Genomic DNA, 14,412 nt, shown 5'->3' with positions numbered 1-14,412 from the left:
TCCTAAAATTATTCATCATTATTTGGTTCAATTATCATCAATATATGTTATGTTGAAAATGTAGTCGCCGGAATATGTGTTTGGTAGTGTATGTCTCATATTTAAGAAAAAACCGATAAATAACCGAAAAAATCGAAAATGACATTCACGGAATCGATAAAAGCCGACTTAATTGGTTTGGTTCCAATATTTGAAAAACCAACTTATTTGATTTGGTTTCTTTTTAGGGAAAAATCTATCCAAACCGAACCACGAATACCCACAGCGGTGCATGTTGGAATGGGTTGCGGGAGAATTGATCATGGAGGAAAATTAGCGATAAGTCTTACTAATTCAATAGTTTTTAGTTACGTAGTAACTTAGTAAATATGGCAATTAACCTGGTATACATGTTAAACTATCGTAGTAATAATGCAAAATATCCTTTTACTGTTAATAGATATAACTTAAATCCAGTAGAAATTAGATTATGCATGTTTGACTGATAGTCATAACGTGATAAGATAATTAATTACAATGTCCAATATAGATCCGTATAACCAACTAAATCATATCCAAATATTTGAAACGTAAATGTAATTTTGGTTGACACAAATTAAACTTATAGGGTAAACCTTGTACACGTGTTGCAATATGACTGCAAAGAAAGATATCAACATGTTAAAGTGGATAAGTTTGAAGTACTAATAATTAAGATGGCTATAATTATATTAATTTACGCTAAATAGGTTAACAACCCACATGTTTTAACATTAAAACCCTGACCTAAACGCCAAAGCAGGATAGGAGAAAGTTCAAAGAATTTTCAAAGAGAACCACATCATCAACAAGAAAATAAGCAGTTAATTATTAAGCTAACGTCTTAATACTAATCGTTTCAATTTCTCTTTCCAATTTTATTATTTTAATCAATATCATAGATTCAAAAAGGACAACACGAACATGGGGAGTATCTAAATTATATTTGGAGAGAAACTGGTAGATTAATTGTGTGGTTATGTCATCTCAAATCGTATTTAAAAGTTGTCTAATTAGATCATCAAGTCCCATTTCTCAATAATTGATGGAAATGAATACGGGGTATTATCACTTTTAGTTCGCGCCAGAAACTATTTAATTACATTCGATAACCGAAAAAATGTATAAAATTTGTATAATTTTTGTACATAACATAAATATATTTCGATTATTATTTTAAAAATGACTATACAACGTGATTTTCCTAATGAATAATTAAGGCAAATGAACAAAAAATGGCTATTCATGTAACATGCAAATACGAGACAATAAGATATCGTTGATGCTACTTGTTGAAGAAATCATTAAATCATTTATTCATTGACGTTAAACATAAGATACAAACAAATTGAAGGACACATTATTGATCCAACATCCTCTGTGTTGTAAAATCCAAACCAAAAAGTTTGAACGAATAATGGCCCGACAAACAATCCTTCTTTTTCAGACATTGGATTATGGGTCCTCTGAATTTCCTCAAAAATCGATTCAAATGTTTCTTGTTATGGTATTCTTTTCATTTCATTTTTCATGCATATGCCAAACAAACATGTGGAGGTTGTCCACTCCTACAGATTTACTAGAGGTTTTGTTTTGATTTATTTATTTATTTTATTTATGTACGTACTGCTCATAATACTCTTACATTTCCTCTTTTTTTTCACTATTCCATCTTTTAATAAAAGATAAAGTTATTTTGAATGTTGCTTTTGAAGCAATTGTCACGCACTAGGGGGGCATTATATCTCTAAATTTCTAATTTTAGTATGGGTAGTTCCTATCGAACAGTGTCTTGCATAAATGCGAGTTAAAACTGCATACGATAGACCCTTATGGTTCGGTCCTTCTCCGAACTCCGCACATAACAAGAGTTTAGTACACCAATATTTTTAATTCCTATCAAAATCGAGGTAAAATATAGGGTTTTTTAGTGCACTTTAAAAAATGAGAAGATAGTCTTGGACATCCTCATTTTGAAAGAAAGATGGGTAATTTTAATTTCAATTATTTGTAGCATATAGGTTAGAAAACTGAGCTGATTTACACTAATAAATATAAATATGCTAGAGAATAATATAATATTACGCGCACAAATACTTTATATTGTGCGCAATAGGCAAAAGATTCAAGATTCAACGGGTGATCAACTCGTTATACTTTTTCCAACTCGTTGTACTCGCTCTAGATTTGCCTCAAACTCATGTAAAACTAAGGGGCTTTTTTTCCTTTGAACTTTAAGCTTGTTTGGATGGTTGTTACATATTGTTTCGTAATGTACCGAATCGTATTGTATTGTATTGTATTGTATTGTATTGTATTGTATTGTATTGTTTCCTTTGATGAATATAATATTTGGATAGATTGTATCGTTTGTCGGATATCATTCACCAGCAATATGAAAAATAAACTTGCAATATTATAAAGAAAAATTATGATACGGGATAAAATTATTATATAAAATATAGGCTAAATGATAAGATAAAATTATTTAATAATATGAAGTGTGAGATGAGAAAAAAAGACAATGTAACAATGCGACGACACCAAATCAATCGTTACTCGTCGTTACATAACGATTGATCTAGCAATACGATACAATACAATATATAACCATCGTCCAAACAAGTTGTAAAGTGTACAAACTAAAAGTCTAGTGGTAGTTGAGGGAAGAACTAACTAGAGAAAGGAATCAGAGCGTTGTGTACATTTTGTCGCTATAGCTTTCTTCTCGCACATGGGAAGATACCTTAGGATTAGCTAACCACCGATTTCCAAATACAAGACTAAATTAAAGGCATGCAATTTAGCTTATTTCTTAATTTAGAAGCTCCCAATCATAAGTACCCAAACTCCTACTTCTACCATATTCAACTTCAAAAAAGAAATTGAAGAAATGATTAAGATGACAATGTAAACGAGTTAAGATATCTTTTCTACATATATTCTAATCTATAGCAATCTAAAAGCTGGAGCTAACTCCAACTTCTTACCTGTATCCAACTATAAGTAGAATTAGGTTATATTCCTTCAAGTTTTTTAGAAACATGAAAATTCTGTTATTTTAATAGAATATATCAAAAGTGACCAAAATGTACACGAATAGGAAGGAGAAAAGAAAACCTAAGTTAAGAGCGTTAACCAAGTTTTCCACAATTTTAACTAGATTTATGTTTACCAGAAAATCGGTACCGCTGAATTTATTACGTAGTTTATAGATAAACGAACTAATTTGATCCAAAATATAAAATAAATTGGATTAAAAGTAAAACTTAGCAATCGGAATCGAAGAAATGACAAGAGTGGCTATGGGAGCAATGCCTCTGAAGACAAAAATAAGGGCAATGTAATAAGACACAGAAAGTAATGTTATTTTATTTAGCTTGAGAACAGAATGTAGCATAAGTTTTGTCAAAGATTTCGTGTCTTACATTAATGACTATTGAACCTACTATTTATAGTTATACATAAGGAAACAAGATCCTAGGATCAAGCCCCTCTTAAATGACGATAAAGAGAGTGATTGATAAATATGTAACTCCAGATCATGAATGCAAATATATATTCTCTGCAACGGTTGCCTATTTAATGCCAGGGAATATTCTTAATTTAATGTTATCTGACGGCAAACATTTGATTCTGCTCACGTTGATCATGTTCCCTTCGGGGTCAGACCGATGTCACTTGCAGCTATTGTTCCCGATATCGGTTACTATGCAATTTATTCTCTATCTGTTTTTGATTCCACGTGTCACCTTATCAATCGGTCATTTGATATAAACCAATTTTACCCAATACAATTTTTATATTTTCTCAGCTAATAACAGTTAAGGTTGAGTAGTAAATATTTCTTTATATTTAATCAAAAATTTTGGGCTCGAACCTCAAATATGAAATCACCTTTACTACATAATGTTTTCCCCTCCAATGTGAAACTTCTTCCATATACATTCAAATTTAATCCGGTTCTTAGGCAAATACTTTCTTCGGTCCACAATAAGTGATCTATTTGCTTTTTTTATTTTGGTCCAAAATAAATGTCCATTTATATAACCAAGAAAAAATTCAATTTGTTTTTCCAAAATTATCCTTATGTACGTATCCCTAAAAAGTCTTTTACTCCTCACATTAACTATGCTGCAATATTTAATTAAGGGTAGTACAGTCATACTAATTATTTTTGTCTAAAATTTAATATTTTCTTAATAAGTATGTCCAAGTCAAATTGATCACTTATGGTAGACCGATAGAAATACCATATACCGAGAGGAAAAAAGTATATTATGTCCAAATTGGATAAGGTCGATGGTAATGCCCTTGAGAAAAGGGTCAACATTTCCTAGCGTGGCATTGTGTGTATCTCCAGATTTTACACCATCCCAAATTAAAGTCTCAAAATAATTAGGGTCTTTAAACGTATGTCTGCGGTGAAGTTAATTAAAAGCATTGATCATGAAAAGTCGCACACTATTTAAAAGTAGTTTAATGAAAATGACCCACCGACTGTATTTGTTCAGACTAAAATAGGCCCGCTAATCAAGCACAAGCTGCCACCCACCCATGTGCAAGATGAATGTTCTATATAAAAATATTTATGATTTAAAATGGGTTAATTAATACTTTGCTTGATTTTATTTTATATATCTTGAGTGATACGAAGTTTAAACATGAAAAGGATATTTTTGAATCTCTTGTGGAATTGTATGCTTAAACCAAATGGTACAAATAACATATCAAACTTACTATTTCAATTTTGTAGTCGTAAACATAGCATGTTATTCCTATAAGAAAGTATCATTAAAGGAAAATAAAAATATTAAATTTAAAATTTATTGTTAAATATAAAAAAAAAATTATTTTTAAAACAAACTAAAAAGGTGAAACACATTGAAATGGAGAACTATATATATTTACTTTCCATTCGGTCCACTTTAGTTAATTTTTTTAATGATCCACAATATTTGATTTTTTTTCAAATATCAAGAAAGAATTAATTTTTTTTTTTAAAGTTACCCTTGGAGTAAAGAGCCTAAGAGTATTTCTTATATTTTTAATGAACAAATTACAGTTAATATGGTCATTTTAATTGATAATTTATATAAAAGGTGAATTCCTTAGAGCCCGTTTGGCCATGAATTTTTTTTCACTTTTTTGAAAATCAATGTTTGACCATAAATTTTCAATTTGCACTTGAAGATGAATTTTAAATTTTTTTGAAAATTTGATAAACTTCAAAAAATCTTTTTCACTCAAATCATTCACAAAAATTCAAATGACCCAAAATTATATTCATGTCCAAACACAACCCTAATTTTTAAATATTATTTTCACTTGATTTTTTTTTTACTTTTTGGGAATTTTATAATTTTTATGTTTAGACGCCCATTTAATATGTGTGAGAATAGCCAAAAAAATTAATTAAAGTAAATCGGAAGGAGTAATTGTAAAATTTAAAATGTTTGGATTTAGTGTAAATACGGGGTAGTTTTGTCTCTGTCCTCCACATATCTTTATCGTTAACAATGATTATCAACTAAGTAGAATAATTTATTTGTTAAGCATGTAACTCTTGGTGGCTTTTATGTCTTTTTCAGTTTGCTATTTGTCCCCATACGGGCCCCCAACTGCTCCTATATAATTAGCCAATTCCTCCACTTTCTTTTTCCCACTAAGCTATTCTAAACTTCTGATCACAACTCAGAAGCAGCAGCCAAAAGCAAAAATGATTAAACTGAGGTGCAAGAAGTTTTTCAGAAGCAATTCGAAAAATGGAAGTACTGGCGCCGCCGCGGCCGCAGCCGCAGCAGGCGGCGACACCAAATTAACTGGTGGTGAAATTAAATGGGAATTGCGTCCAGGAGGTATGTTAGTTCAAAAAAGAGAATGTGCAGAGAAAGCTGGAGATTCGATTATCATGCTTAGAATTTCTACTGTTTCTAAGTGGCATGATATTTCTATACAAGCTACTTCAACTTTTGGTAAGTTTCCATTTTTGTTCCTTTCCTGTTTGCTACAAAATGGTAAATTGGTGGATCAGAGTTAAAACGAGTCAAATCTATAGACGGGTCATGATTAAACCCGTTAAAAGTCTCGTTGAACATAATGAGTTGAGTCAAGTTGCAACAAATATCAGTCTTTAAGTCATGCCCTAACTCGCCCAACATGAATCAACCTCTTTTCCTCTTTCTTTTTTTGGGAAAATAATGTGAAAGCTAATGATTGTTTTCTCGAATTCTTCCAATTACATATTCCTTAGTCTCTAAATTTTTTGTATTTTGTATTTGAATTTGGGTTGAACGGGAGTCTTGGCATAACTAGGAAAGTTATTGCCACGTGAGTAGGAGGCCACGGGTGGTTAACATGAAACCTGCCTCCTGCGGAGATACAGGATAAACATACATACAATAGACCATTGAGTTTGGCCCGGAAAATATATCAGTATCATCAATTGAAATCATAAAAAATATAACAGCATCACTAGAACCAGAAAATAGATGAAAAGCAAAACTCCTCATCTTTAAAGTTTTTATATTTTGTATTGGAGTTTGGGTTGCTTTGTGACCCTTCAGGTTACACAATTTTCTTATCTGATTGTGTGTGTGTGTGTTCTTTTTTCCAGGAGAATTAAAGATGATACTATCAATGGTAACTGGCTTAGAGCCAAAGGAGCAACGGCTATTATTTAGAGGGAAAGAAAGAGAGGATTATGAATACTTGCACATGGTTGGAGTGAAAGACAAAGACAAGGTGTTGCTCTTTGAAGATCCAGCCATCAAAGAGAGAAAAAAGCTTCTTAATTTGGCTGCAAATGGACATGTCAAAGTCATAGAATCCTCTTACCACACCATTTGTGTCTAAAAACTAGTTAACATTGCTATTAGTGTGCCATTAATTGTGTAGTGTTTTGATTAATTACTTTCCTAAAAAAAAACTAACCCCCTCTTCATCAAGAAAATGAGTGATTGAATCAAGAATAGTGATATAAATCTGGTCACCAACTTGCCCTTCAATTAGAGTAGGTTCTTTTTTCTTTACTGTAATAGCATATTTTATATGCGAGCCCAAATAGGGTACCCAATGGCAGCATATATTAATATGTGTAACTGGTGCATGTCCGCATCATCTCGATTAGGTTATCGAGTTTGTAAATTGTACTGTAAATTTCTTTTTTTCAGTATTCCATGTTACCTTTTTTTTACTTTTCCGAATTAATTATTTGATATCTAAAATCAATTAATTCAATAAATTTGAATTGGGTTATTATCGCTTCTAGCTCGCATCAGAAACTATTTACATTCAGTAGTCGAAAAAATATATAAAATCTGTATATAACATACAGAATTTATATATATATATATATATATACAAAAATATATATTTTTTGCTATTATTTTGAGAGCGGCTATACAATATCATTTTTCTCTTTTTTATCGCATTGAATAGGTCCACTAAGAAGGTAAAAACGTTTCCTATCAAGAAATTTTTTTTGTCTCTAGAACTCAAATCCGAGATTATTGATTAAATAGGGTGAAATTAAAAAATAGCCAGATTTACAAGTGGTAATGGAAATAATAGCAACAGTTTTAAAAGTAACCGAAATTTAGCCGTTTTCCATGTAAAGATAAATTTAAACGAAAACATTGTTCAAAATCCAGAAAATATTCCAGTATAATATACTGAAGTTCCTGTATAATATATTGGAGTTCCGGCATAATATACTGGTCCAACATATAATATGCTGTAATTTCATACACTTGTGCTCCAATCTCCAATATATTATGCTGGAACTTTTCGTGTGCTAGAGTTTCACCATAATATGCTAGAAGTGCACAAATCTCCAGTATATTGTGTTGGAACTTTCCGTGTTGCACTGAAATAGTGACTATTTTTCAATAACTTTGCAAATGCAAACTATTTTTTAATTATCGGTACAAAAACTGACTAGTCCGTGCTATTTTTAAATATATATAACTATCCCGTTAAACCCCTTGGCGGTCCAACATGCTATGTTCCATTTGTAAAGAATTGAAGATTAATGACCGTTTGCGGCCACCTTGGCAGGCGTACGTACAAAATATGGGCACACAAAATAATCGAGTACAGGCGTGCATGTGTGCATCAATAATTAAAAGTTGAGCTGAAAAGAGAAAAGCAAAAAAATCCCTACACTACATCCAGAGAATAATATTCACCTTTATATTCCTTTTTATTTATCCAATATGGATTGCTTAAGGAGGATAAAGAACAAGCTCAATGGAGTAGAACTTACATTTTCACAATCCCCGTTTTAAGGGTAAAGGTTGAAGATCATATACAAATTTGGCATAATTAAGTAACTTTATGTTTACCTCAAAATTAAAATACGAGTAATAACTAGATTTGATTTGTGATTTTTTAAAAATATGTGATTTCGTTCAATTCCAATTAGTATTCAAGAAATATGAAGTAGAAATTAAAGAAGTAAGTGAATCAAACCAATATAACTCAGCAGCGGTGACCTCGAGATAGACTTGGGCAATAAGAGCAATAAAGTAAGAGAAGTAAAGTAAGTAAGAGTAGTAGAGCTAAGGACAATTCGGATGAATAGTAGGCAAAAGACAGATAGTATATTCTTTTCTCAATGATCAGATGATGTTACAAATAATTCGGGTCCCCTTTATATAACTAGCATTAGGGAAAGCGCGTTGCGCGTAAACCTATGATAATGAATATAAGATTATGAAAATTAGATAAATAATATGTTTGAGATGTAAATAAAATTAAAATGGGCTCATAACAATGAATAATACTGAGTTAATACATTAGAAAATAGTTCAGAAAGATATAGTTCAAAATCAAAAAACTCTGCAGATTTAAAAATTTATATTGATTAAATAGATCAAAGTTGAAAAACATCTATTGTACTTTTCAATCAACTTCTCAATACGAAAGTCAAACTGTTTAATGCTCATCCTATTATGTCAGTTTGATAATTTTTTACATTATAAATTATAGGTATTAGGAAAATAAAATTTCTTTAATTAAAAGCATTTAGTAGAAGTATTAGGTCTTAGCAAATAAAAAACATAAACCTCAATCAATATAACGTGGCAAAAAATGAACAAAAGAAGTAACTTTTTATCTATAAAAACATTAAAAAGCCAAAATGCGAAACAAAAAACAAAACTTATCTTAATCTTTCTTTTCTTTTAAACTTGTTATTATTTTTTCCTTTTGAAGATTTCTTATATTACACATGTTAAATAGGGAATTTTTTGGGACACAAAATCTAGTTGATTTTGAAGTCCTAAATATTAGGAAAATAATTAAATGTCTATTCCTAAATATTAGGGGGATAATTAATGACTATTTTGTCCCGTATGAAAACTTATTTTTATAAAGGATAAAAAAGACGAACGACATTTCGCTAAGGGCATTCGTACTTTTAATATAGTATAGATAAGGAATCCCTAAATAAGATATATTTCTATTTACAGTAAGGAATATTCTTAGTACAATTGTCTAACCGCCTAGTACGAAATAGTACAATCATATTCCGGGATTTGCGTCGTGATCTTGGGGACATGACAGGAATATAGCCCATTCTGTTACAAGTCCATAACGGTACTATTTCGGGGTCGAGCATACTCGGCCTCGGTATGCATCGTGCTCTATCTTCGAACTCAGGTCTGGTCCCTCGAGCTCGAACTCGAGCTCGACTGAACTCGGTCTCTCGAGCCTATAATCGGAGGCATACGATTATGACCGTATACACTTTTGTTTAAATAATATATTTGCATTAGGAAATTCATTAAATATGCAAATATATTATATTTATAATCTCATCATTAATTCTTGAAATCGTCATTTTAAGATTTAAAAAATATAAAATTAAAATCTTGGCCCGGCTTTACCTCTTTCTTTTATTTTTTTATTTTTTTAATATGGACTATTTAAGTTTGCGCGTGATGCTTCATTTCAAGAAGCAAGAGGGACCGCAAATTCACTATCAATTGCAAGTTGATTATATTATTGGAGATGTTTGACAATCTGGAAAGCAACATTATATTGGTGAGGAGTCTTAATTGTTTTCTATTAGATAGTCGTTTGGTATTTGATATAGTTGGGTAAATCGGTTTCCAACTAATTAAATAGCTTAATTCTGCAATTTCTTCTCACCGAGAAACCTTGCAAGGTTTCTATTGTCAGATAAAAGATTTAATACTTCTTAAACTAAAGTAAAGGAGTCCGGAACCTAAGTATTATTTTTTTTACTTAAATTATGTTAATAGGTGTTAAAAAAAATATATATCTATATATAGCGTGCAATTACAAAACGCTACACTTTAACGGTAACGTTTGCCGTTAATGTATAGCGTCTTGTATTCATACGCTATACATATAGCGTCCAAAAAAAAATGTTATACCCTGATTATGGACCCACCAATAATTGACTGACATAACAATAATTTAACTGTGTATAGCGTGTAATTAAAGAACGCTATACGTCAAAAAAATTTCATATCCCGGGCTAGCCATTTCCTATATAAAGTGGTTAGGATTTTAGGAAAATTCGTTCACATAAAATTCTAACTCCCGTTCAATTTTTTCTTGTTGTTAAATTCTGAAGCATTTTTTTCGTAATGTCTGAAGAGCGTAGAATAAGAGTTTCATTATATTGGGGGGAGGTGAGATTGTGATGGAGAATAACTCTGTGAGGTATGATTTATCTCCACAGGGTCATGTTAAATTACCACTTACAATATAATACGATAAATTGATATCGTTGTTATGCAAAAAAATGGGTGTGAGGAAATGTTCAATGATACTTAAAGTAACCGGAAGATATCCATATTCCGTGACTCCGCAAGGGGCTGCTTTTTACTCGGAGTTAAACATCTATGATGATGAAACTTTGAGGGATTTTCTGAGAATTCCGGATGAATACAGGGAATATCTTGTAATCAAAAGGTTGGATATGTACGTCAAAGTCGAAGACGTTCCAAACAATGAGGTTGCCAGACATGTTCCAAACAATAAGGTTACAAACAATGCGTATCAAATTCAATTTTTTGATAATTTTGTGTGTGTTTGTTTTATAATTCAAATTCTTAATTTTTAATTATTTGTTTGTACAAAGTATATATAACAATTGGGTTCCAGGCTCGATATTTGAGGTCCTGTAGCACCAAACTATCACGAATAGTTATGTGTGTCAAATTCAATATTTTGATTATTTAATTGTACAAAGTATATATTTTCATCTGCCAGTATAAGAAATACTTAAACTACAGGGATTCTACGCTAAAATACTATAAATTTTACTATGCTAAAAGTTTCTACATTTTACTACGCTAAAAGTTTCTATATTTTACTACGCTTGTCACGACCCATTTTCTGAACAAGCCGGGACCGGCACTCGATCACTAAACATGACCGAGCCAACCATCTCTGCTTATCAAATCTATTATAACTCCAAACTTTATATGCAACAAGGCAATACTCTAACCAAATACTTTTGATTAATTTAAATATTTAAATAAATCAACTCCAAAACTTTATTCGTAGTAACTACTGAATTACTGCTAAGTTATTATTAAAAAAAACATCTGAATCTTGACCCAACAACTATGTCTATGAAGTCTCTACTGATAAACTGACGCACTGCTCAGGACATGAGATTTCCTAGCCAATTCTCTAAGTAAACAAAGAAATAGCTAAATAAAAATGACTATAAAGAATACTCCACGAACAAAAGTGGAGCTCACCAATAGCACTGGAAGAGAGGAAGTCCTAACTCGTAGCCTGCTCGCCTGCAAATCCGGTTCCTACGTTGTACCGCAGACCAACGTAGGTTTCCAAAAGAGAACGTCAGTACCATCCATTGTACTCAGTGAGTCTCAACAACAGGGGGCAAGACTTTAATAACATATACATTACGAGCAAAGGTTCTAAATGCATGTAAAATATAAAGCTTATAAGAATAATTCGAAAATAATTGCATAATAGCAGTTTATGAATATTCTAAAAGAAATTCTTTTCTTTTTCTTTCTCTAAAAAAATTACTTCACTTTATACTTTGGGAGTTCCAACTATCCTGACTTAATTCTGTCTCAGTCATCGTGTGATCGACACGGGTTCGATCCCAACCTGATCGAATAGGCCCAATCCACGAGGTGCCACTCGCTTCATGGTTCTCAACGCTCATGTATCATACCTTAGCATGGCTAAGTAAATTCTCAGCAACGAGACCCTCGGCTCGTGTTCTCCCTACTTTGGCACAAGTAATTTCAGGAAGTCAACGCCTTGGTCAGGACCATCGGCCTGTACGATGACCCCATCTCAGAATAAAAGATACTCCCAAAAATCTTTTATTTCTAAAACTTCTTCTTGTGACTTTTCAAGTCTAAATCTTTTATTTATAGAACATCATGTACATGCTCATGCTGGTGTCCTTAAATGTAAAGCATGACATAAGAATGAAATAAACATGTAAAAGTATTTCTAAAGATTCTTTCTTATTCATTGTCACGACCCCAACATGGCGCCCAACACACTGCTAGGCAAGCCTGACCAACTAACAACCCTTTATATTTTCTTAAAAAAATCATTATCAACTAACACAGTTAAATTGCTAAATTACTCCAATAAGAGTTTAAGACAACGAGTTAAATATGCGATAATTCAGATGATAATACCACCACATAGCCCATACAGATCTGGTGTCACAAGTCTCGAGCCTCTAGTACAAGTTTAACAACCTAATACATGTCCATCTAGGGAATACTAATTAATAACAAGGATAGAAGGGAGAGATCAGGGCTGCGGACGCCATGCAGCTACCTCGATGCTCCCGGATATGCGCTGCTCAACTGAAATAATCCTCACTCAGCCTCAGATGCACCTGGATCTGCACGCAAGGTGCAGGGAGTAATGTCAGTACTCCGACCCAGTGAGTAATAAGCATAAATAATGACTGAGAATAAGAAATCACGGAAAACAGAGAGTAATCTATATTGCGGCAGTTTAAAAACAAGTAATATGAGAGTAATAAACCATTGGAAGCGAAATATAGAAATACTACAACAAATAAGCAGTTAAGTGACAGACATATAAAGAGAAATCAACACATAGAACGGTACCCTATAGTATCCGCTGCGGCGTGCAGCCCGCTCCATTTATGTATCATCGACGGCGCTCACTGGGGGTGTGCAGACTCCGGGAGGGGCCCCATGCGGCCCAAGCGCAATATCAAGCCATCTCGTGGCATCAAATCTAGGCCCTCGGCCTCATATCAATATCAATATAACACTGCTGCGACACGTAGCCCGATCCCATAGTATCCTCACATCTGGCCCTTGGCCGTACTCAGTCCAGAAATCATATAAGCCCCTCGGGCAATAGTAAAATAGTAGTTCTCAGCCCAAGACGTCATTTAATATATCTTTTAGTTTCAAAAATCGAGTAAAAGTGACTGAGTTGTAAGACAGTAGAAATTGGTATGACTGAGTTCAAGTAGTAAGTCAAACAGTAAGGAAATAGTAAATAAACTCCCCGGATGATTCAAAGATTTGGCAAGAAGCCCAAATATGAAAATCAATCCAAGTAATGATGATAACAAATAAGCTTTAATCAAATACGCAGTAGAAGCATCACTCGGGACGAACCAAGTCACAATCCCCAATAGTAAACGACCCGCGCTCATTATTAAGCGCGTGTCTCAGCTTAATATAGCACTACGATGTGCAAATTCGGAATTTCAAACCCTCAGGACATCATTTACATTCATTACTCATCTCGAACCGGCGAAATCTCTAGCTCGCGACGCCTTTTCCCCTCAAATTGGCCTCCACGTGCGTCGATTCTATCCAAAAATCAGAACGAATACGTCACAATATGCTAAGGGAACAAAGCCCAAGCGAAAACAATCAACAAAGGGCACTATTCCCTAAATTACCAAAACCTGAGCCCCGGGCCCACGTCTCTAAATTTGACCAAATTCACAAAATTAGAATCCTTATACTCTCACGAGTCTAACCATACCAAAATTATCCAATTCCGATACCATTTGGTCCCTCAAATCATCGTTTTACATTTTTGAAAGGTTTCACAATTTTCTTCCCAAATTTCATCCCAAATCACGAATTAAATGATGAATTCAGTGATAGATTCATGTACTCTAGCCAAATCTGAGTTAAAATCACTTACCCCGATGAATTTCTTGAAAAACCTTCGAAACATCGTCAAAATCCGAGCTCTCCAGGTCAAAATATTAAATAAAATCCAAAACCTCGTTTTTATAGAGTACCCATTAGATTTCAGCCACCGCGGGCCGCATCAAATCGACCGCGGTCCGCGTTAGCCGGTGCGGTCCGCGCAAAAACAACCGCGGCCGCACAGGCCTTCCTCTGCAGTGTC

At 33.0% G+C, this 14,412-nt stretch overlaps 1 protein-coding gene across 1 annotated transcript; it reads left to right on the top strand.

The window, feature by feature from the left end:
- Positions 1–5,676: 5,676 nt before the first annotated feature.
- Positions 5,677–7,213, top strand: LOC107786934 (BAG family molecular chaperone regulator 2). Its single transcript, XM_016608449.2, has 2 exons — positions 5,677–5,993; positions 6,635–7,213. Exons 1-2 carry the CDS (start codon positions 5,738–5,740, stop codon positions 6,871–6,873), a joined length of 495 nt encoding a protein of 164 aa, XP_016463935.1. The 5' UTR covers positions 5,677–5,737; the 3' UTR covers positions 6,874–7,213.
- The last annotated feature ends 7,199 nt before the right edge of the window (positions 7,214–14,412 follow it).

This window comes from Nicotiana tabacum, chromosome 3 (assembly GCF_000715075.1).
Source record: "Nicotiana tabacum cultivar K326 chromosome 3, ASM71507v2, whole genome shotgun sequence".
Taxonomy (NCBI): Eukaryota; Viridiplantae; Streptophyta; class Magnoliopsida; order Solanales; family Solanaceae; genus Nicotiana; species Nicotiana tabacum.
This window is presented reverse-complemented; position numbering and strand designations above follow the sequence as displayed.